General features: G+C 53.5%; 1 protein-coding gene across 2 annotated transcripts; it reads left to right on the forward strand.

The window, feature by feature from the left end:
- Nucleotides 1-1,617: 1,617 nt before the first annotated feature.
- On the forward strand, nucleotides 1,618-22,471 carry Cacnb1 (calcium voltage-gated channel auxiliary subunit beta 1). 2 transcript variants are annotated; one of them, XM_032913110.1, is made up of 14 exons: nucleotides 1,618-1,886; nucleotides 4,431-4,517; nucleotides 7,343-7,462; nucleotides 10,754-10,876; nucleotides 11,412-11,548; nucleotides 11,778-11,854; nucleotides 12,223-12,377; nucleotides 13,367-13,447; nucleotides 13,825-13,883; nucleotides 14,073-14,182; nucleotides 14,323-14,474; nucleotides 18,105-18,200; nucleotides 18,713-18,898; nucleotides 20,630-22,470. In XM_032913110.1, the coding sequence occupies exons 1-14, from the start codon at nucleotides 1,803-1,805 to the stop codon at nucleotides 21,089-21,091; spliced, it is 1,929 nt and encodes a 642-aa protein (XP_032769001.1). In that variant the 5' UTR covers nucleotides 1,618-1,802; the 3' UTR covers nucleotides 21,092-22,470. The 2 variants fall into 2 exon arrangements, with proteins under 2 accessions (XP_032769001.1, XP_032769000.1); XM_032913109.1 differs by lacking the exon at nucleotides 12,223-12,377 and adding an exon at nucleotides 13,093-13,112 and having other exon boundaries at nucleotides 1,620-1,886; nucleotides 20,630-22,471.

Below are 22,471 nucleotides of genomic sequence, written 5' to 3' on the forward strand. Positions count from 1 at the left end.
CTTATCAGAAGATGATGTGATCAGAGAATCAACCATCACCTCTCAGAGTCCACAGTGAGGAGTCCAAACAGCCCACGGGCTCCAGGCAAGCAGAACACAGAAAATAGTCTTTATTTTAGGGCACTGGACCTTGGCAAGGCTTCATCTTACTTCTTATCTCTCTGCTCTCTGAACAGCGAGCTGGGTGGAGGAGGAGGAACTGGCGTGCCCTCTTGCCACAGATGGCCCCCACATTGCTCATTAAGCACACCCAGAACCCCAGCCATCTTTTTTGTTGTGGGGCATGTTTGTTTGTTCATTCAAACTTAAGATGAGATCTAGGCTGACCGCTGACCTCTAGCCCCCAGCAGTGCTGTTCACCATCACATCGGGCTTCCTGGCTTCTTCTTCTTTTTTTTTTTTGGTTCTTTTTTTCCGGAGCTGGGGACAAACCCAGGGCCTTGCGCTTCCTAGGCAAGCGCTCTACCACTGAGCTAAATCCCCAACCCAGGTTTCCTGGCTTCTTATTGTTGCCAATAATTTCAACCCGCAAAGACACCACAGTGTTAGCAACATAGTAGTAAAGGAAACAAAGAACGACTGGTTTATTCGAGACAGGGCTTCTCTCTGTAGCCCAGGCTGTCCTGAGGGTCATTTATGTAAAGAAGGCTGGCCTGGGATTCACAGAGATCACCCTGACCCTGTCTCCACTGTGTTGGGATTAAATGCGTGCCCTACCACTGCTTGGCTTGAGGACGACCCTTTTAGGATCCAATAACCAACTGAGCCTGAGCCAAATTGGCCCCGAGTTGCTAGGATCCTACTTCTAGCCACAGTTCTGGGACATTCGTTCCTCGGACAAGGATAAAGGGGAGACAGGCCTAGGTCAATAGTCATGGAATATAATTTTGAATAGCCCCTCCTCCATCTTCATTCTTCCTCCTTTTTCCTTTCTTTAAGAAGCAACAGGGGCTTACTCCTGCCCTTTTGGAAAAGCCTAGGGGACCTTAGTTATTGATGAGGCCGAAGTAATTCCTGGGTCCCTGGACAGCATTCCTACTGTCCCTGTTGGCCTTCTCCTTTGGACACTCACCCCATCATCCATCCTCAGCCTCCAGGCAGCAGTCCTAGAGTCAGTTGGAGAGGGAGGTCTACTCAGCTAGTTTCATGGCGGCCTGGGCCTCACACTGGGGAGAAAGGAGTTAAAGCCAGGTCCCAGGATCACAGGGACCTGGAAGTTCCGGTGGCCCAAGCTGGAGTCGCTCAGGGAGACCAGCTGAGAGAGTAGTTTGGGACAGAAAGGAAGGCGGTACCAGTCGAACCAACCTGCTCTTCACCCCCATCAACGCTTGGCATACACTGGTAAACGCCCCCCACTTCCATCCCAGCCTCAAGGCCAGTTTCCCCTTGGTCTCCTGCAGGCAGCCCTCATCCCAGACTAATCAGAGGACAGCGGTCGAGCCCCTACGCGTTCGGGAGGCCAGCCGGGCTCCGCCGCTCGGCCATTGTCTGCGCGCAGCCGGCTGAGGGGCTCGAGGGGCGGGGCCGCGGCGCGGGGCGGGAGCGAGGGAGGGGCGGGGGGGAGATGCTGAGCCTTCAGGGGCGGAGGCGGCGGCGGCGGCGGCGGCGGCGGCGGCGGCGGCGGCGGCCGCAGAGAGCAGAGCGCGAGCCGGGAGGGCAGCAAGGCGGCGAGCGTGCAGCTGAGCGACTGCACCCGGTGCTGGCTGCGCGACGCCGCGCTGCTCTCGGCTCGGACGGCCTCTCCCATGCGCTGAGGGCGCCCGGCTGTGCCGGGAGGGCGGCCGGACCGGAGGATCCTCTCCATGGTCCAGAAGAGCGGCATGTCCCGGGGCCCTTACCCACCTTCCCAAGAGATCCCTATGGAGGTCTTCGACCCCAGCCCACAGGTGAGACGAGGTGCCAGGCTCGAGGGAAAGGACTGCTCCTGCGGATCTTGGGGTCGGCTCCGAAAACCCCGGGAAGGAAAGGGTTATATGCCCGCGTAAATGGGAGAGGGACGTCTGCGCGACCCCCCATTCCCGAGGGTTAATGATCGATGGACTGTTGGCCCGAGTCGGGCTGCGGTGCTGCGGAGCGGAGCGGAGGCGGGTGGAATGCCTGTCAACCTCGCCTCCAGGTCTCCCCCGCGTCCAGGTCTCTGCTGCTGGGGTTCCGGCTCCAGCAGGCTGACAGCGGGGATGCTGATGGGGGTTGGGGGGAATCCAGGCCTTGAGAAACGGAGTTGGAGGGAGGCTGGAGAGCGAATCAGGCGAGGGGGGCGACGCAGAGCACGTTTAGGGGCGCTAGTGGGTGTGGGTGGGGCGGGGGTAGTACTGGGAAAAGGCAGAGACGATGGTCAGAGGGCGTTGCCAACAGGCCTTCGAAGGCTCAGGCGTTGGCTTTCTAAGGTGGGAAAGGGATCAGCTCTGGGTGGCCTTCCCCTAGTCACCTGGTCTCCATCTCTCCCTTGGATGTTTCCCTACTCCCAACACCCACATTAACTTACCCCTCCCCTTACCCCAAGGGGTGGGAGCCTCCAAAGTTTGGAAAGTTGGATGGGTGCCAACTCACTGTCTTGGAGTGGAGGTCGCTGTTTTACGTGGGGGAGGGGCGCTGCCTTCTGGCACACTCACTTTCCAATGTGCTTCGGTTACCCCTAAGTAGGGGCATTCTTGGGCATACAAGGTCCCCATAGAATGACCAGCAGGGTATGTGGTAGCCATGCCAGGGGATTTCTCTAGGACTTGTCCTTCTCCAAGGATAGCATTAACCCTTGCATTGCTGTGGCCAGCCTGGAGCAACTGTAAGCAACATGATGTGGTTGATGGGTGTGTATGGGGGGTCAGGTCAGACCTAAAAATACTTTGTTTCTCCACCCCAGGCCCCTTGGAGCCTGGGAGGCAGCTGACTGATGCCTTCCTTTCAGCTGTCCCCTGTCCCTCTGAAGGCCACTCCCTTTGCCCAGTTGGGGTGGGGTAGTGATGTGAAAGAGTCTGAGGTTGTTCACTGAAGAATCCTCTTAGGTCTGTGGAGAGCGTCAACACTAGTTTAGCTGTATGTCTAGTTTCAAAGAAGGAAAGAGGACCATAGAATGTTCAGTCCGTGTGTGTGTGTGTGTGTGTGTGTGTGTGTGTGTGTGTGTGTGATAGGATCTTATATAGTTCGGGCTGGCCTTGAACTTCTGATCCTCCTGCCTCTACCTCCAAAGAGTAGAAAATTACAGGTGTGAGTCACTATGTCACTAATCGGCTTCCTTGTTACCAGGTCTGAGGAGCCAGAGCCTACAGTGTGGTTGAGGTGCCCCTAGGTTCTTTGGTCTAAAAAAGTCTGGGATAGAGGCTGGGGGCAGGAGCTTTTGGGCATTCTGCCCATTCTGTACTGGGCAAGGGCCAAGAACATGAGCCTGTGTGTGTGTGTGTGTGTGTGTGTGTGTGTGTGTGTGTGTGTGTGTGTGTGAGAGAGAGAGAGAGAGACAGAGAGAGACAGAGACAGAGACAGAGAGAGACAGAGAGAGATGCTCAATAACTTTGGCGTGCGAGAGGTCAGACAGGATTCCCCCACCCCAGCTAGAGCCCACTAAGAGAGAGTAACCGTCTTACCTGGTACTGGCAGAACTATATGTCCTAGTCTCAATTTGAGGTGGGGCCTAAGGGCCTTTGAGATTGATGGAGCAGGGTTAGTACCGTGGGGATGGGGCATGGGCAGTAGCAGCTGGCGTGGGAGTAGAGTGGATCCTGCCTTGGGGAGGAACATAAACACTGATTGCCAGGATGGAGGCTGAGAGAAAGTTCTGCTAGGGTGGAGGTGAGAGTGGGAAGCTGAACCATCTCCCCAGGCACCAGGCCACAGGTTGGATGTTTACTCCCAGAGACTCCCTCTTTGCCTTCCTCAGAAACATGACTTTGGGTCTTCAAGAGCTGAGTGCCTTTCCCTCCCTGCTCTGGGCTCGGGAGAAACCGAGCCTGGCCCTGGGTTGCCTTTTCTCCTCTCTCTGGGGGCACAGCACACTGCCCCCTCAGCTCCAGATGCAGGGGAGAGGACGTCCCCCTCTCTTCCTCTGCCCCCCAGCGCTGCAGGCAGCCTCTCCCTTCCCCCGAGGCTGCCGCAGCCCTGCCCAGCATCTTAATTAGCTTTGCTGCCTAACGAGCCTCCTATTCCTCGGGCTTTCTGCTTCCCAGCCTTCCACTTGATTCGGGGATTCCTGGGTGTGCATCTCAGGCTCTCTTGCACGGTTCCTCATGGTGGCTGTTGTCTGGGCACTGTCCGTGAGGTGGAAGACCCTCTTTCCTTTCAGACTGGCCACCTCTAGGAGGAGAAGCTGAAGTGGGGGTGGGGCAGAGCGGAGAGTCCCCGGCTAGGCTGACCGTATACAGCCCCAGCCCCGGCAGGAGGTGCGCTGGGAAGGCAGGCGTCTTTCTGACTCCACTCTTGTTCCTTCCCCACCTCTCCAGGGCAAATACAGCAAGAGGAAAGGGCGGTTCAAAAGGTCAGATGGGAGCACCTCCTCAGATACCACATCCAACAGCTTTGTCCGTCAGGTAACAGGGAAGAGGGCTTGGGAGATGCAGCCGACTGGTGCAGGCTGCCTTGCGACGTTCTCTCTTGAGGGGCACCTTTTCTCACGTCACTTGTCACCTGCCTGGAACTACCACACCCGATGCCCCGTGACCTCTCTGCACCCACTGCTTCCGCCCCTCCAGCACCAGCTCCCAGCCCCTGCTGCCTGCCTGCCTGCCTGCCTGCCTGCGTCATCTCATTCAGGGACAGCCTGGCCTGCCTCCTCCTGGCTTGCTTCGGGCTGTCACCCACTCCCCCTGCCGGCTGTCGGCTTCCATGTCCTCCCCCAGAATCTGTGGTGGGGTGGGGCTGAGGCAGGTGCTTGGAAATAAGCTGAGATACCGGGCTCCAGTCAGGTATGGGTCAGGAACATACTCTCTCCACTCCAAATGTCACTCTTCTAAATATGCAGAAAGAGAGAGCAAGGGGTGGGATAAGGGCTGTTTTATTTTACAGGGATGTAGCCTGTATCCCTAGCTGGAGTTGGTGTTGACAGTAGTTCTCTGGGCCCTCATGCTGAGCTGGGAAAACTGCCACTTTCCTCTCTTCCCTCAACCCCAGGCCATCTTAGGCTGGGGAGAGGCAGTGAGGAGGCATGTGGTTGCTATGACGACTGAGCATCTCAACAAAGCCTGGTACCCGAAAAAGGCAAGGGGGGCTCAGGATCAGACAAGGAAAGGAGTGTGGTGAGAGGGCAGAGGACACTTGGTAGGAGGAGCCCCCTAGGGTAAGAGCCCCACTGGGTCCACAAAGAAGACAGTAGTAGTAGCAGGCAGATCAGGCAGACCATCGCTGACTGGACTGAGTACTTTATTTTGGGTTCCTCTGCCTCTGGGTTTTCATGTGTGAGCTCGGGCCTAGCTCCAGAGACCCAAGGGAGGTTTTGATCTGAGTGTGTCTAAAATACACAAACAGATCCAAGGTTCTTTCCGTAGTAATCATTCCTTTAGCCCTCCTGTTCCAGAACTGGCCAGTGCCAGGTCTAGAAACAGTGACACCATGCTTTTGTTGTTAAGACAGGAAGAGCCTTCAGCTTCCCCTTGCCAGCCAAGGGGTTAGACCCCCACACACTCCCATTCTTCTTCTCTTAGCTCCCCAAGTCCTACTCCCAGTAGGTGGCAGGAGTGGGGGGCAGACCTTGCCACATCTCTGAGCTAAATATACCCTAGCAGTTTGCACATGTAGCAATTCTGCTTGTAACCTGAGCTCCTGGGGGAACGGGCTGTGTGGGCCACCCTAAGGGCTGGGCACTGAGGGCGCCGGGATGGAGGTGCCCAGCCGGACCCTGGTAGTGGTGAGCTGGGCATGGGGCAGGTGGTGGGTGGGTGGAAGAACCCCTCAAACTGCTGTTGAGGGCCTTTCTGCAGCCCATCTCTTTGCTCCTTTACTCTTTCTGTCTCCCATTTCTGGCTCTGTGTGTGTGTGTGTGTGTGTGTGTGTGTGTGTGTTGTGTGTGTGTTGTATGCATATGGGAGTCTGCTGGGGTCAGTGGCTGCCTCTCTGTCCGTCTCTGCTTGTCTCTGGGCACCTGTCTGCCATCTGTATTCTTGTTTTGGGGGACTGTGTAACAAGGGACAATGGGCGTCTTTTGCTTCTCCCCCTGGTTCTGGGTCTCTCCAGGTTTAATCAGTCACCCAAATCTCTAGCCTACCCTTCCTCCAGTGAACTCCCGTTCTAGGATTTTCCCTGGGAACGTAATGCTTGTCTCACCTGATGACTTAGGGAGAGGTGGGTCTTCGCCTCCACTCTCCCAATACAAACCAATGGACAATCCCGGCCAAGTGACTTTTTCCTGCCCTCAGGAGAAATCCCTCACATACCTGAAACTCCATGTCTCCTCTGTATTCCCTCCTAGACTTGTCTGCCACCCGCCCCCTCCCGAAGTCACACCAAATCCACGCACCCTTTGTCTCCCACACTCAGGGACATAGACCTCTGGGACGCCCTTAGTGACTCGATTGTTCACACCCAGCACACACTCTGGAAGCCACATTTTCGAGCATACTTTTTTGTATCCCAAAATATATACACGTCTGCGCATTCGTGAGCAGTGTCGTGACATCTGTGTGGCTTCCACGTGTCTCATCTGATAGATGTGTCGCTACCAGAGTCCTTGGCACTCTGGGACGGTGACTGTCGTCCGCCTTGGGTTCCTGTCACACTCACTCTTCACAACGGGACTTTCTGCCATCTAGCAGCCTAGTGTCAGGGCAGAGACCTATCTTCCACTCTCCCCTCACACCTCTGCCCTGAAAATCATAAGGCAATGCAGGAATTCCCAGCCAGAGGAGTCGGGGAGGTGGGTGGTTTGCTCCCCTGAATCTCGATCAACAGTTTTGGTGGCCCTGTCATCCCAGTGGATGCCATGGGCAGCGGTGAGGATTCAGGCCTGAGAAGGTGGCTACAGTCCCTGCAAAGGATGGCGTTGAGTTTCTGCTATGCCTCCTCGGCCACTCAGGGGCAGGGCAGAGAAGGAGGAGCTGAGTGTTAGAGTCATCCCCTGGCACTCCTCCCTCGGGCTGTGCCCCTATCAGGTTCCCGCCCCTCCCAAGCCCCAAGCAGCTGTCATTAGACCTGCCTTAACCTCCAGCTGACTGCTGTCACCTTTCCTAGGGTCACACTCGTCCCACAGGCTTGCGAACTTTGACCCCTGGCCTCTTTGTTCTAATAATACCTCCTTTCTTGGCCTTGTGGGATTGTGCTGGGCTGATGGGGCTTTGGATTTTTAGAGTGGCTGGCATCTCCATGCCGTCCCAGGAGTCAGAAGAAGTGATGCTGGCCTTCAGCTGGTCCTCTCTGCTTTCAGGGCTCAGCAGAGTCCTACACGAGCCGACCATCAGACTCCGACGTGTCCCTGGAGGAGGACCGGGAAGCCTTAAGGAAGGAGGCAGAGCGCCAGGCCTTAGCCCAGCTCGAGAAAGCCAAGGTGAGGCTAGGGATAAGAGAAGACCTGTGGGCATCACCTGTGGGCGTTATCCCCATCCCCTCCCCCACCCTCCTTCCTGACAGAGCCTGGGCAGACTGTCAAGTTTTGGACCAGTTGCTTACAGAGGTCTGTGCCTGTGTCTTTCCCCTGTGAAGAAAGTGTAGGCTGTGATGTAGACCTCACCCAACATTCGAAGGGTCTGTGTATCTGTGTGTATCTGTGTGTGCCTCTGTGTGTGTATCTGTGTGTGTGCCTCTGTGTGTGTGTATCTGTGTGTGTGCATCTGTATGTGTGTGTCTATGTGTGTATCTGTGTGTATCTGTGTGTGTGCCTCTGTGTGTGTGTGTCTGTGTGTGTATCTGTGTGTGTGCCTCTGTGTGTGTGTATCTGTGTGTGTGCATCTGTGTGTGTGTGTGTGTATCTGTGTGTGCACCTGTGTGCCTGTGTCTATGTGTATTTGTATCTGTGTATGTATCTGTGTGTGCATCTGTGTGTGTGTGTCTGTGTGTGTATCTGTGTGTGTGCCTCTGTGTGTGTGTCTATGTGTGTATCTGTGTGTGTGTCTGTGTGTGTGTGTGTGTGTGTGTGCGCGTGCGCATGGGCATGTGTTTATGGTATACACGTGTGTGTGCACACACCCACCAATGCTGTAGTGTAGGCCAGAGGTCAGTGTTCCGTGTCTTCCTCGGTTGTTCCTTACTGACCCTGAAGCTTTCCATCTTGACCTTACTGGCCTGCCTGGATTCACCTGTCTCTGCTGTGAAACCCCAGTGCTCAGGTTCCAGATGTGCACCTCTGTTCCTGGCCTACATATGTATTTGTCTAGGGTATTTGTCTAGGGGTGGGACATTGCCACCCCAGGAGAGGATGTTGACCAGAAGTCTCAGGGCCAATCGATCTCTGACCGTGCCCACTCCCCAGGGCACAAGCCACTTTTCTATGACAGCATAGTGTACACAAAACAACGTACCCGATCCTCTGGAAGCACTAACAAGGTTAAATGTCATATTCTAGGTTCCTTTTTTTTTTTTTTAGAGACAAGGTTTTTCTGTAGCCCTGGTTGTCCTGGAACTTACTCTGTAGGCCAAGCTAGCATTGAACTCACAGAGATCTGCCTGCCTCTGCCTCCTAAGAGTTGGGATTAAAGGCATACACTACCACCAGCCCCACCAAATTCTAGATTCTTTTAAAAGACTGCTTTATTGGGGCTGGACAGATGGCTCAGCAGTTAAGAGGATTATCCGCTCTTCCAGAGGTCCTGAGTTCCATTCCCAGCAACCACATGGCTCACAACCATCTGTAATGGGATCTGACGCCCTCTTCTGGTGTGTAGATGTACATGCAGATAGAGCATTCATATACATAAAATAAGTAAGTGAATCTTAAAAGAAAAGTTCGCTTTATTTATTTGTTTGGAGACGGGGTCTCATTATATAGTTTTGGCTATCTTGGAACTCACTATACAGACTAGACTGGCCTTTCAAGTGCTGTGCTTAAAAATGCCCTACTGGGCTGGTGAGATAGTTCAGTGGTTAAGAGCACTGACTGCTCTTCCAGAGGTCCTGAGTTCAATTCCCAGCAACCACATGGTGGCTCACAACCATCTGTAATGGGATCCAATGACCACTTCTGGTATGTCTGAGGACAGCTACAGTGTACTTATAAAATATTAAAGAAAAAAAAGTGTACTAGCACACAGGGCCTCAATATCTCTATCTATCTATCTATCTATCTATCTATCTATCTATCTATCTATCTAGTACTTATGTGTGTTTCTGTATGCTAAGCTTGTGTAGATGCCCACAAAGTCCAGAAGAAGGCATATGAAACCTGGAGTCCATTGTGAGCCACTTGTAGATGCTGGGAGCCACCTGTCTTCACCTGTATCTGCTCACATCACTGTGTTGGACATTATTGAGCCTCACTGAGCTGAAAAGTGTTATGGATGTCACGGGGAGGTTATACTGGATGAGTGATCAGCTCAGGCCTGATTTGAAGTCAGGGCTCCTGAAGAATGGCGGCCTGGACCGGGATGTAGTTCAGTTGGTGCCGTGCTTCCCTAGCACAGATATGGCCCTCGATTCAATCCCCAGCATCACAAAACAAAGCAAAACAAACAAACAGACAAAACACCCCAGGCTTAGTGGCACACGTCTAATCCCAGCAATTGGGAGGTAGAAGCAGGAGGAGAAATCCAAGGTCATCCTTGGCTACATATTAGGTTCAAGGTTAGCCTAGACCTTAAGACCTTTTCTCATAACTAAGAAAGAAAAGGGGTGGGGCACTGGTAAAGTTGCTCAGGTAGTAAAAGCACTTGCAGGCCTGACCATCAGAGTTCTATCCTTGGCCCCATAGTGACAGGAGAGAGTTGACTGCTGACCAGATAGATACTATGGACACACACACACATTTATTTATTTTATGTCTATCAGTACACCGTCACTGTCTTCAGACACACCAGAAGAGGGCGTCAGATCCCATTACAGATGGTTGTGAGCCACCATGTGGTTGCTGGGAATTGAACTCAGGACCTCTGGAAGAGCAGCCAGTGCTCTTAACCACTGAGCCATCTCTCCAGCCCATAGATTGCATGTTTAAATACTTAACATGTATCTTACCTTTGTAAGTCTGTGCTGTGTGTGCTGGGATACGTATGGAGGTCAGAGGACAACTTGTGGGAGTTAGGGCTGACCTTCCACCACATTAGTCCTGTGGGTTGGACTCAGTTATCTGTCACTCAAACTTGGTGGCAGACAGCTTTGCAGGCTGAGCTATGTTTCTCCATCCCTAAATTCCAGTCTTTGTTTTTTTCTTTTTTTTTCCCCCCCGAGCTCTTTTTTTTTTTTCTTTTCGGAGCTGGGGACCGAACCCAGGGCCTTGTGCTTCCTAGGCAAGCGCTCTACCACTGAGCTAAATCCCCAACCCCTGTTTTTTTCCTTTTAATGAGTATATGTGCTCTTATGTGTTTGGACATGGCGCTGTATGTGTGAGTTGCAGCATACTTACAGAGGACAGAGGATACCCGTGTAAGGTCAGCTCTCTCCATTAGGTTCTGGGGATCAATGCCAAGTTTGTACGGCAAATGCCATTATCTGATGAGCCATCTTCCCAGCGCCCCACCTGTCGCCATTTTATTGTAAAAGTTACAGGAAACCACACAACCCATTCAGTATACATTTCAATGAATAATTTATTTACAAATTGAACAACCACACAGTCACTATCCCAGTCAAGGGAGGTACTCCTCGGCTTTGGCCCTCCGCCTTCATCCACCTCCTGTGTCCCCTCCAGACCAAACCAGTGGCCTTTGCTGTTCGGACAAATGTCGGCTACAATCCGTCTCCAGGAGATGAGGTGCCAGTGCAGGGAGTGGCCATCACCTTTGAGCCCAAGGACTTCCTGCACATCAAGGAGGTGGGCTGAACTCCTGGCACCTGGAATGGGGCGAGGGTGGGACATTAGAGGTGTAGGAGGGGTGTCAGGAGAGGGGGATACCTGGAAGTCTACTGGGAAAAACCTGCTGAGCTGTGCACATCTGGACTGAGTCTGCTGTGCACCTTCAGGCAAACCTCTTCACCTCTCTGAGCCCAGTGAATTTTCATCGCTTGGTAATGTCTAAGTCACAGAGATGCTGAGAGGGCTTGTTGTGAGCCCCGTGATAGAGCGGTGGTGTGCCTGGAGCACGCGTCTGCTTTCACTCCTACCCACGGCATGAATCTTGGAGGCGGGAGTTTTCTTCCCTTCTCTCTAACAGAAGGTGGTCCATGGTCACACAGAGTCCTGGTCTGGTTGATGTCTTGGGAATTGGGAGGATCTTATCAGAGGCTGAAGCCAGGGGTGGGACCTCTTTGAGGGAGCCATTTACTGGCTGGGTCGGCAGCCTGGAGGTCTCCCTAGAAGGTAACTATGGCTCCCTCCTCCAGTTTCCCTCTTGGTCTCTTGCTCACAGAAATACAATAATGACTGGTGGATTGGGAGGCTGGTGAAGGAAGGCTGCGAGGTTGGTTTCATCCCCAGCCCTGTCAAACTGGACAGCCTTCGCCTGCTGCAGGAACAGACGCTGCGTCAGAACCGCCTCAGCTCCAGGTGTCTGCCAAGGGGATGGGGAGGACACTGGCTCTCCCTGGTGAGGCCAGCAGGGAGGGGAGACCTCAGAGCTAATCCTTGACCTCCGGGGCATGGACCTGCCCATGGCCTTAAGGGGTGGGGGGTAGGGGGGTTGGATAACTACCCTACATGTACCGAATGAAGCATCGAAGTCCCCGGCCCACGCCCACCGTTGCTCATCAGTTCCTTTGCTTCTCCACCCACACAGCAAGTCAGGTGACAATTCCAGTTCCAGTCTGGGAGATGTGGTGACTGGCACCCGCCGCCCCACACCCCCCGCCAGTGGTAAGAGCTGCCTGCAACCCAGGGGAGGGAGAGTTTTTCCTGGGTGGGGTGGTCTCTCCACAGGGGTGGTCCCTCCTCCCTGAGATAGGAGGTACCCCGATTCTGAGTCCCCCAAACACACGCAGTAGTACCGCTCCGTTAAGGATAGGCTATCCTCCGAGCTGAGTCTGTCACGTCTCTCCTGTCCCTTTCTGTGGTAGCTCCATCTCTCTGCCTTCCCCCATACCCCCATCTCCCATCCATTCTCCTAGCCCCGTTCCATTCACTTCTTCTTTCTTTCTCCCCCCATCCCATCCTTGTGTTCTACGCTGTGTCTCCGTGCTCATCTCCCTCTTCCTCTCCCTTCACCTCCTTCCTGACTGGTCCAGGTAACGAAATGACTAACTTTGCCTTTGAGCTAGACCCCCTAGAGTTAGAGGAGGAGGAGGCAGAGCTAGGGGAGCACGGTGGCTCTGCCAAGACTAGTGTGAGCAGTGTCACCACGCCGCCACCCCATGGCAAGCGCATCCCCTTTTTTAAGAAGGTAATTCTGTCTGGTTTCCTGTCAAGACCCAGCTCTTGGCAAAGAAAGAGGCTGCAGTAGTACAGATGTGGTTCATTCTCTGCTTCAAGTCTCTGGGCTTTCTGTCTAGCTGGATGTACGGGGCTGGACTGGTCTGGGGACACACCTATCTTCATAAAACTCCACTCCCTACCTCTCAGGAAGAGGCAGCTTTTGCTTTGTCTAGTAATAAACACATCCAGTTTGGTCCTTGTGGCTAATATATGCCCTGCTCTGGATTGAAGAGAATGGAATAGCATGCATGTGTCCCTTTCCAACTCTGAGTAGATGTGTGAGGGGCTCTACTAAATGCAGAACAGGTCCTCAAGGGAACCCTTAAAATATATAGGAAGATACACACTGGGGCAGAGTGTGGGCCCTGGGTTAGGAGCATCCAGTGTCTCTAGCTCTTTTCAGAGCTAGTAGGAGGGCAGGAGGCCTGACCCACTATTCTCAATTCCACTGGATGACTGTCCATCCTGCCTCCAGCCTCCAAGGCCACCTTTGCTCCCCTGTAGCACGGGGTCCCATACCTTCTCTGGCTCTGTCTGTCACTAACACGCATGCCTGTTATTTTTCCTCGTCTACCCGCTCTCTTGCCCCTTCTCCTGTCCTGGCTCCTTCCTGGCCCTCTACCCCTGCCTGGTGCCTTCCCCGCTCTCCCTCCCTTCCCCATCCTGGCAATCTCTGGACCCAGCCAAACAGAAGCAGAAGTCGGTGAGTATGACAGCCTTCTGTGTCTGCCCCACTGGGAATGAGCTGGGGGCCCTTCTAACACCCGTTTCCAGATCTTTCTCCCTTTACCCTCCTTCCTAGTCCTGCCTGGCCATCCCCCACCCCCAACCCTCTGACACCGACATTTGGGCTCTGGGGTCAGAGGGAGGAAAGACTGCACGGGGAGCCCAGACACTTGGGGAGAGGGGCTGATGCCATCTCTCCTTTGGGGTTTCCCTTCCCTGCTTCCCTCCCAGACAGAGCACGTGCCCCCCTATGACGTGGTACCTTCCATGAGGCCCATCATCCTGGTGGGACCATCGCTCAAGGGCTATGAGGTAGGAGCTCTAAAGGGTAGTACGCCCAGACGGGCCCAGACCTTCACAGTGTGCATCTAAAGAGCCCCAAAGCTCATATACCTTCAGGGGAAACCCTTAAGGGAGCCTGACGTGTGGGAAGTTTATTCAGGAGGGCCCAAACTTCTGAGGAAAATTCTTAAGAGCCCCTTTGGAGATGCTATGTAAGAGGCCAGTGGGAATCAAGCTGTATCAGGGGCCCCAGACCCTGAGGAAGCTCCCACCCAGATTCTAGAGGCACCTTGATCTCAAAGTTTTGAAGGAAGGTGGGAAGGGGGGTCCTGATGCCCAGCAGGTGGACCTCCTGGGGGGTGGTTCCAGGGCCTGATTTCCCTTCCCCTCTAACCCCTGCTTGACAGGTAACTGACATGATGCAGAAGGCGTTGTTTGACTTCTTGAAGCATCGGTTTGATGGCAGGTAGGACCCTGAGAGTTGACTCTCCACTCGACTGTGGCTCCTTCCACCCACTTGGGGATACACAGGATGTCTAAAGGGACCACCCTGGGACTTTTAGACAGAGACAAGGGCGGCAGGCCCGGAGTCTATGAGTGGACGGTATGTTCTTGCCCACCCAACCCCTGACCCCTTCCCCGCCTGGTCCTTCAGGATTTCCATCACCCGGGTAACGGCTGACATTTCCCTGGCCAAGCGCTCGGTCCTCAACAACCCCAGCAAACACATTATCATCGAGCGCTCCAACACTCGCTCCAGCCTGGGTGAGCCACCACCTACTCTCCCCCTCCCAGGCTGTCAGGGTGGGTGGGGTGTGAAGTACTGGGAAATCTCCAGAAGCTTCCCTTCGCTCCACTGCCTCCTGGGGGTGCCTTACGATCCCCTCTCCGTCCCCATGCCCCAGCTGAGGTACAGAGTGAAATTGAGCGGATCTTCGAGCTGGCCCGGACCTTGCAGCTGGTTGCCCTGGACGCCGACACCATCAACCACCCAGCCCAGCTCTCTAAAACCTCGCTGGCCCCCATCATTGTTTACATCAAGATCACATCCCCCAAGGTGAGTGCAGGAAGCTGGTGCTTATGGTGGACACGGTCTACAAGGCACGTTCTGGAGACGGGAGGGCTGCACGGGTCCTGGCCGGGTGCCTTGGCCTTAGTTTCCTTCTGTGTGAGTCTCATGTGGATATATGGATGGAAAGAGTGGACACACTGCACCTTCTGTGAATTCGATATTGTAAATGTTATTAGGGTTACACAGGTCGGTCTCATTGCCAATCTTCTGGTCTATCACCGGGGTCAGAAAAATGAAAGAACCTGGTGTAGCTTGTTCTAAGGTTGCCCAGCTGTGTGGTGGTTGGAAAGTTTTGAATCTTCTAAAGTCAGGCCTTTTTTGCTGTACAAAGTTGCTCCTGTGGGACTTAGACACAGAGGGTGGTGGTTAGGGATGCCACGAACTTTCTCCTCCCTCCTTTCAAAATTTTTCTTTTTATTCTCGTTAATTATGTATGTGTGTGTGAGTATGTGCGTGTGAGGTCAGAGGCACAGAATCTCCCTGGTTGTCAGTTGTCCAACTTGGAGGCCAGGAATCATATTTGAGTCCTCTTCGCCGCTGAGCCAGTCTTTCCTTTGCAAGGCAGGGTGGACCTGTGTAGCCTAAACTTGCTATCCTCTTGCTATCTTAGCCTGCCAAGTATTGGGATCAGTCATGTGACGTGACACTTGGCTCCATGAACTTCCTGTAGATACTAGTGTGGATTTGAGAGGCAGGGAGGAAGGATTTAGGTGAAGGTTCTGTTCTGACTTTTTCACCCAGTTAATCAATTTGAAGGCTGGGTCACTTGTAGCCCAGGCTAGCCTTGAACTTACAGGCCTAAGCCAGCACACCTGACTCTAGGATTAGAAGTGATGGAGGGATGGGATTTACATACCTGAGCGTGGAGAGGTTGCAAAGATCAGTGTAATGGATGCAGAAACATTCTGTGACCTAGAAAGTAACAGGTTCGCTTCCTCCACCCAGGTTATGGGCGTGGGCTCCGAGTGCCTGGGTTTCCTACCCTGGGCTGTCACTTAGCGTTACTGTTCTCCTAGCAACTCTGTGCCCTAGTTTCCCCATCTTCTGCCTAGTCACGCTTCAGTGATCACTGTGAAAACTTACTGAATGCATTAATTATGTAAAGAGCTGGTGCCCACGAAGGTACCCTATTCTTTCCGTCAGCTTGGGTTCCTGTTTTTAGGATCTCATGTAATTTTGCTTTGGCTTCTTAATTCACTATGCAACTAAGGATGGTCTTGAACTCCCGATTCTCTTGACTTTGTCTCCCAAGTGCTAGGATTTCAGGCACAAGCTAGCATGTGTTGGTTTGGTTTGTTTGTTTGTTTGTTTGTTGAGACAGTTTCTCCATGTCCTAGAGCTCACTCTATAGACCAGAGAGATCTTCTTGCCCCTGCCTTCCCAAGTGGATTAAAGATGTGTGCCACCACCACCAACGTGGTTTTGGTTTTTTGTTTGTTTTTTGTTCTGAGACAAGGGTCTCCTCTGTCCAGGCTGGTCTTGAATTATTTCATATCAAGAACTCGTGTGTGTGTGTGTGTGTGTGTGTGTGTGTGTGTGTGTGTGTGTGTGTGTGTGTAGGCCAGAGAACAGTATCCAGGTGCTTTTTTTTTTTTTTTTGGTTTTTTTTTTTTTTTTTTCCGGAGCTGGGGACCGAACCCAGGGCCTTGCGCTTCCTAGGCAAGCGCTCTAACCACTGCTCCCCAACCCACCTCCCCAACTTTTTAATGTTGATTCTGGGTTGAACTCAGGTCTTCAGGCTTGGGAGGCAAGCACTCTACCAACTGAGCTACTAGTGATCTTGAGCTTTTGGTCTGCCTAATCCCACCTCTTCCATTGCTAGGGACCAAACCCAACATCTCCCTCGTAAGTGCCGTGCCACCAGGCGATACCGCTAGTCCAGTTTTATTTTATTCCAGTTGATTGATCTCTGTTCTTATTATGTAGCCAAGACTGGCCTCATCCCCCAGACCCTCCTGCTTTGGACTCCGGAGTGCTGGGATGTCTGTGCCATCATGCCCAGCTCCGATTTTATTTTATTTATTTTCATTTATGGTTTCGTTTGAGACAGGGTTTTATGCCGCGTAGCCCTGGCTGGCCTGAGACTCGCTATGCAGACCAGGCCTGTGCTGCAGAGATGACCCACCTCTGCCTCCTGCGTTTGGGGACTAAAGGTGTGACCACCACCTGAGCCTTTCATTTCTATTTGTAAGATAATAAATTGTAAGCTCACAAGTAAAAGTATGAGCCCTGGGTTCAGTTCTCAGCACACACTTAGCACAGATCTGCCTTCGTTTCGTTTACTTCAGCTTTTTGGGAGAGTGAGTCAGAAGGGTCAGAAGTTTGGGTCAGCCTCAGCTACATTGTGGGTTCATGGACAGCCTGGGCTACCCTATGTTAACTAAAAATGTGGTGTACACCTTTAATCCCAGCACTCAGGAGGCAAAGCTGGGTAGATCTCTGTGAGTTCCAGGCCAGCTGTAGTTACATAGTGAGACCCTGACTCAAAAAACAAACAAAAAACAAAAAAGCCCATATTCAGCTTTTTTTTTTACTGCCCCAATAATCCCCTCCACCATCTTAGTTAGGGTTTTACTGCTGTGAACAGTCACCATGACCAAGGCAAGTCTTATAAAGGACAACATTTAATTGGGGCTGGCTCACAGGTTCAGAGGTTCAGTCCATTATCATCAAGGTGGGAGCATGGCAGCATCCAGGCAGGCCTGGTGCAGGAGGAGCTGAGAGATCAGTTGGTCATCTGAAGGCTGCTAGGAGAAGACTGACTTCCAGGCGGCTAGGGTGAGGGTCTTAAAGCCCACACCCACAGTGACACACCTACTCCAGCAAGGCCACACTTCCTCCAGGAAGTTTCAGGAGGACTAAATCAGTCATGTAGAGAAGCATCGAGTGGCACTCAGGAGAATAGACAGGAGGCAGCAGATCACTGGTGCCCAGGACCTGTTGGATGTGAGCCTGGGCATTATAACAAGTCCTCATCTCAATGGCCAACAGCCCGGAGCAATGCTAACATCCAGCCAGGAGTTTCTCCATGAAGGATGATTGCTGGACAAGAGGGAGTGAGACTGGAGAACTAGAATATAGTCTGTGGACAAGGGGTGTGTGAGTGTATGAGTGTGTGTGTGGGTGAGTGTGTGAATGTGTGCGAGTCTGAGTGTGTGTGTGCAAGTGTGTGTGTGTGAGTGTATGAGTGTGTTGCGTGAATATTTGAGTATGAGCTCGTATGTATGTGCATGAGTGTGTGAGAAAGTAAGAATGTGTGTGAGAGTGTCTGAGTGTGTGCGTGCATGTGTGTATGTGTGTGTGTGTGTGTGTGAGTATATGAGTGTGTGTGTTGTGTGCCATGTGATTATGTGAGAAAGTGCGTGTGTGCGTGCATGTGTGCGTCTGTCCGTTTATTTGTCCGTCCGTCCGTGTTGCGTGTTGCCCTAAGCCTGAGCCTCGTGTAGTGGACGCAGAGCTTGTGAGCTCATTTTGGCAGAAATGCTCAGGACAGAGAATCATGGAACATTCCACCGCTCTGACTCTGACTTCCCACTGGCTTCAAGCAGAATCTGCCTTTTAGACTTGGGTCATTGCCTGTGTCCTAGCTCGCTCTCTCTCTTCCCCTCCAACCAGGTACTGCAGAGGCTCATCAAATCCCGAGGGAAGTCTCAATCCAAACACCTCAATGTCCAAATAGCAGCCTCGGAGAAGCTGGCACAGTGTCCCCCCGTGAGTGCTCAGACCCAGGAGAGGGAAGGGAAGGTGCCCTTTGGGGTTCTCCTGTTTCCTTCAGCCTGCATGGAAGACCGCACGTGGGACAGGTCTTTTGGTATAAACTGGTCCTTCGGTAAAGAGGGATGGCTGGTTGGCCAAATGGTTGGCCACGTCTCAACTTCTTGCAGAGTCATGCCCTGCTTTCCCTATCCCTAGAATGACAGGGAGTTGGGTTGAGTTCGGTCACTTGTAGGTCTGAGCGTCCTTTTCTTTTTTTTTTTTTTTTCCTTTTTTTTTTTTTTTTTTATTTTTTTTTTCGGAGCTGGGGACCGAACCCATGGCCTTGCGCTTGCTAGGCTGAGCTAAATTCCTAACCCCACTGAGCGTCCTTTTCTTGCTCCACATCCAGAGGCCTTTTAACCTTGTCCTTCAACCCCCTTGACTCCACCCACTGCACCCAGGTCACACCTTCAACCCTTTGGTCACGCCCCGCTCATCCCAGCCCGCCCCTAACCCCACCTCCACAGGAAATGTTTGACATAATCCTGGACGAGAACCAATTGGAAGATGCCTGCGAGCACCTGGCGGAGTACTTGGAAGCCTACTGGAAGGCCACACACCCGCCTAGCAGCACGCCACCCAATCCGCTGCTGAACCGCACCATGGCTACCGCCGCTCTGGCTGCCAGCCCTGCCCCGGTCTCCAACCTCCAGGTACAGGTGCTCACCTCGCTCAGGAGAAATCTCAGCTTCTGGGGCGGGCTGGAGGCCTCACCGCGGGGAGGCGACGCAGTGGCCCAGCCTCAGGAGCACGCCATGTAGCCGATGTCCCTCCGGTTTTTCCTCCCACCCTGGAGTGCAGGGCACGTGAGGAAGGAAGGGAAGAGCTTTATTTTGTAAAAAACGTGGTGAGCGGCAGCATCTGGTGTCTGTGGTTTTTGGTGGGACTGGGGGCTGGCTGGTGCTGCCTCCCTGGACCTGGTCCCTTAGGCCTGCATCTGCTGTCTGTTGGACTTGAGGACCTCTTTTAAGTCCAGGTACTAGGAGGAAAATCTGAGGACGAACAATAGGCTTGTCCGCTGGACTCTACGCCTTTTTCTTTTTGTTGTTGCTGGTTTGTTGTTGGCTTTTTGGAAACACAGTTTCATTCTGGCAGTAGCTGGCCTGGAATTTTCAGTGTTCCAGACTGGCCTCAAACTGGAGGCAATCCTCCTGCTTCATCCTCCTAGAGGCTGGAATTACAAGCTAGCACTACAGTTTTCAGCTCCACACCCACGTTAGATCTAACAGAATGGGGGCCAACGGATCCAGAAAACTTGCCTTTCCCTGGCATCCCTCAATCCTTGAAGGACCCAGCTGAAGCATCTATGAGCTAAGCTGTACCTTCCACCGTCTCCCAGGGAAACAGAGTCCAAGAAAGGCTCTCCTCCCACGGAGCCACAGCCCATCTCTGAGCCCACACCATTAAGTGTATGTATGGTCTGGCTTAGGGCCAGAACACCATGAAGTCATTCTAGACTACTGCATCTCAAGTGGGAGCCCACTTGTTCAGTGAAACTGAGCCACCCGGATCCACTCACGGGGAGCTGGAGGCCTAGCCTCTCCTTTCCCAGCCTCAGGGACCGCAGAAGCACTTCTTTGCCCAGCCCCACTGCCATAAACCAGCTCCCAGAAGCAGTTGGGAAGCTGGTGCCCTAGGGCAATTCCCATCACGCTCTAACCAGAAGATGGTGTCACAGAGAGGATAGCTCTGTCACACAGCTCTTGGAGGAGCTGTCAGCTACGGTGATGAGGGCTTTGGGCCACCCTGTGATCTCCAGCTGTGGGTGTGGAGATGGGGAGGGTAGAGACTGGAGTCATGCGCCTTCTTCCAATTGGAGGCTTTGAGTGCTTTATAGGGGGCAGGAAAGGAATCTCATCAACATCGGAGACTCAGGGTTAGTCTAAGGAAGAAGTGTGGGTTTCTGGAAGCCTGGGACTGAGGTCTAGTGTGGGCAGAGGAAGCTGGGGGAGGTCAGTGAGTTTGAGCTGAAATCTCAGTGTATTGGGGAAATTGGAGCAATTGACTAACCCGAGCAACGACTAATGAGCGGCAGTACTAATGAGCTGTTAACGATGATTAACCCAGGAAAGCATTAATAACACTCGCTGAGGAAGCGGTGACTAATTATTCAGGGCTCCTTACCATGGTTACTAGGAGAGTTCATGCTCTGATGAAGTTGGGTGCCCTCAGGCTGCTAGAGGGAGGAGCAAATGGCCTGAGCAAATGTCCTAAGGCTTGTCCTTAGGCTCAGCTCTCAGCCATCGCCCTGCTCCTGTGTGCCCCACCCCTAGAGCCAGCGCCCTCCAGGAGCCAGTCTTGGCTCCATCACTAACCTGCCTTGCTTTGTGTTTTTCTCACCCCTGCTTGATCTGCATGGTGCGTGCCGTCTGTCTGCTAACCAGGGACCCTACCTTGCTTCCGGGGACCAGCCGCTGGACCGGGCCACTGGGGAGCATGCCAGTGTGCACGAGTACCCCGGGGAGCTGGGACAGCCCCCAGGCCTTTACCCCAGCAACCACCCACCTGGCCGGGCAGGCACCCTGCGGGCGCTATCCCGCCAAGACACCTTTGATGCTGACACCCCCGGCAGCCGAAACTCTGCCTACACGGAGCCAGGAGACTCGTGTGTGGACATGGAGACAGACCCCTCAGAGGGCCCAGGGCCTGGAGACCCTGCAGGGGGAGGTACACCACCAGCTCGGCAGGGCTCCTGGGAAGAGGAGGAAGACTATGAGGAGGAGATGACCGACAACAGGAACCGGGGCCGGAATAAGGCCCGCTACTGTGCGGAGGGTGGTGGGCCGGTTCTGGGGCGCAATAAGAATGAGCTGGAGGGCTGGGGACAAGGCGTCTACATCCGCTGAGAGGCAGGGGCAGTTCTGGGAGAGAAGAGGCTCTGAACTCGGGGAGGGGAGGGCAGAGGGGCGCACCACCCAAGATGTGTCTTGCCTCCAGGGGGCGCTTTGTCCCTCATTTTCAGATGCCTTTGCTCAAAGCTTGGGGTTTCTTTGGTGGTTATCATTCCCAACTCCTGGGAGGTCCTTAATCCCCAGCTGTAGGTTTTTCCCTAAACTGCTGTGGGTGGATGGGGGAATACCTACTTTCTGAAGTGCCCCCTTTCCCCATCTTTGGGGCTTTCTCCCTCCCAGAGAAAAGGTGCACTTCCTTAACTTTTTACTCGGGGCTGTAAGCGGAGGTCCTAATTGGGGTGGGATGGAGGGGTTTCTTCTACCAACGCAGGGGTACTTGGGAAAGGTTGGGTGCTTTTCCTGAAGAGAACCCGCTGAATCTTCCCCAAACCCCAGACCCGGGATCCCCCACCATATCCATTCCATAACCTAGTTTCCTAGCAGCATTCTCTGGTGGGTGAAAGCCACAGCTTGGAAACGCATGAAGAGCTTGCTTTGGGGAGCAGAGCTGGGTGCAAACTGACGGGCATCAGTGTGCGCTCTCTGCCCTCCATGGTCATGGCAAGAAAGCAGGGCCTAGAAACTTGAGGAGTGAGCAACTCAAGATGCTGCCCCCCACAACCCCCTCCAGCCCTTGTCTCCCCCGGGAATGAGCTTTGTCTACAGCATACCCTGCCTGCTGCCATCAGAAGAGAGGGGCCCTCTGCATCTGAGCCCCACATCTCCGTGGAGACCATGAATACGTTGGTCCACCTCATTCTAAACCAAAAAACCTGCTCTTTCACCTTCACCCCGAGGCCCCAGGGAACAGGCTCTATGTGTTGGTGCCCATGAGGTGACCGCCATTCAGGGGCTTCCTGAGGACCTTGGGTCTCCCCTAGGGGTCTTGGTTGCTGCTGCTTCTCTGTATTTGCCTCTTGTGATCCTGTCCTTTCCCGTGTCCACTTTCCCCAAGAGAGGCCTCGGTAGCCCCTCACCCCTGGGGTTCCCTTAGCCTCGGCATCCCTGTAGTCCAGCAGCCCTGCCCCTCCCCAGCATCACAGCTGGTCCAGAGAGAGCCGATTGTGCCAACGAGGACTGGGCCCTGCCCAGCTGCCCACCTCAGGGATGGGCACCTCATGCCTGTCTCGCCACCTCCTGTGCCAATGTTGCCCCACCCCCTCTGGGGGGTGGGGCGCAGCTTCCACTAACAGGTTAGAAGATAGCACTGCCCAACCTTTCGCTCCCCGTCCCCATCTACTGTCTCGTGCCCATCTGTCTGTCTGTCTGTCTGTACTCCTCTAGGAGAGATATTTTGCCACATATAAAACCGCAGTTCTGTCCTTTGCGGCCACC

Source organism: Rattus rattus, chromosome 9 (genome assembly GCF_011064425.1).
Source record: "Rattus rattus isolate New Zealand chromosome 9, Rrattus_CSIRO_v1, whole genome shotgun sequence".
Classification (NCBI taxonomy): Eukaryota; Metazoa; Chordata; class Mammalia; order Rodentia; family Muridae; genus Rattus; species Rattus rattus.

Bases quoted from the DNA above. Each gene is read 5' to 3' on its own strand.
- Cacnb1 (XM_032913110.1), top strand. From the start codon at position 1,803: ATGGTCCAGAAGAGCGGCATGTCCCGGGGCCCTTACCCACCTTCCCAA. The intron at 1,887-4,430 runs GTGAGACGAGGT...CCACCTCTCCAG, and splicing joins TCTTCGACCCCAGCCCACAG to GGCAAATACAGCAAGAGGAA. The intron at 11,549-11,777 runs GTGTCTGCCAAG...CCACCCACACAG, and splicing joins CAGAACCGCCTCAGCTCCAG to CAAGTCAGGTGACAATTCCA.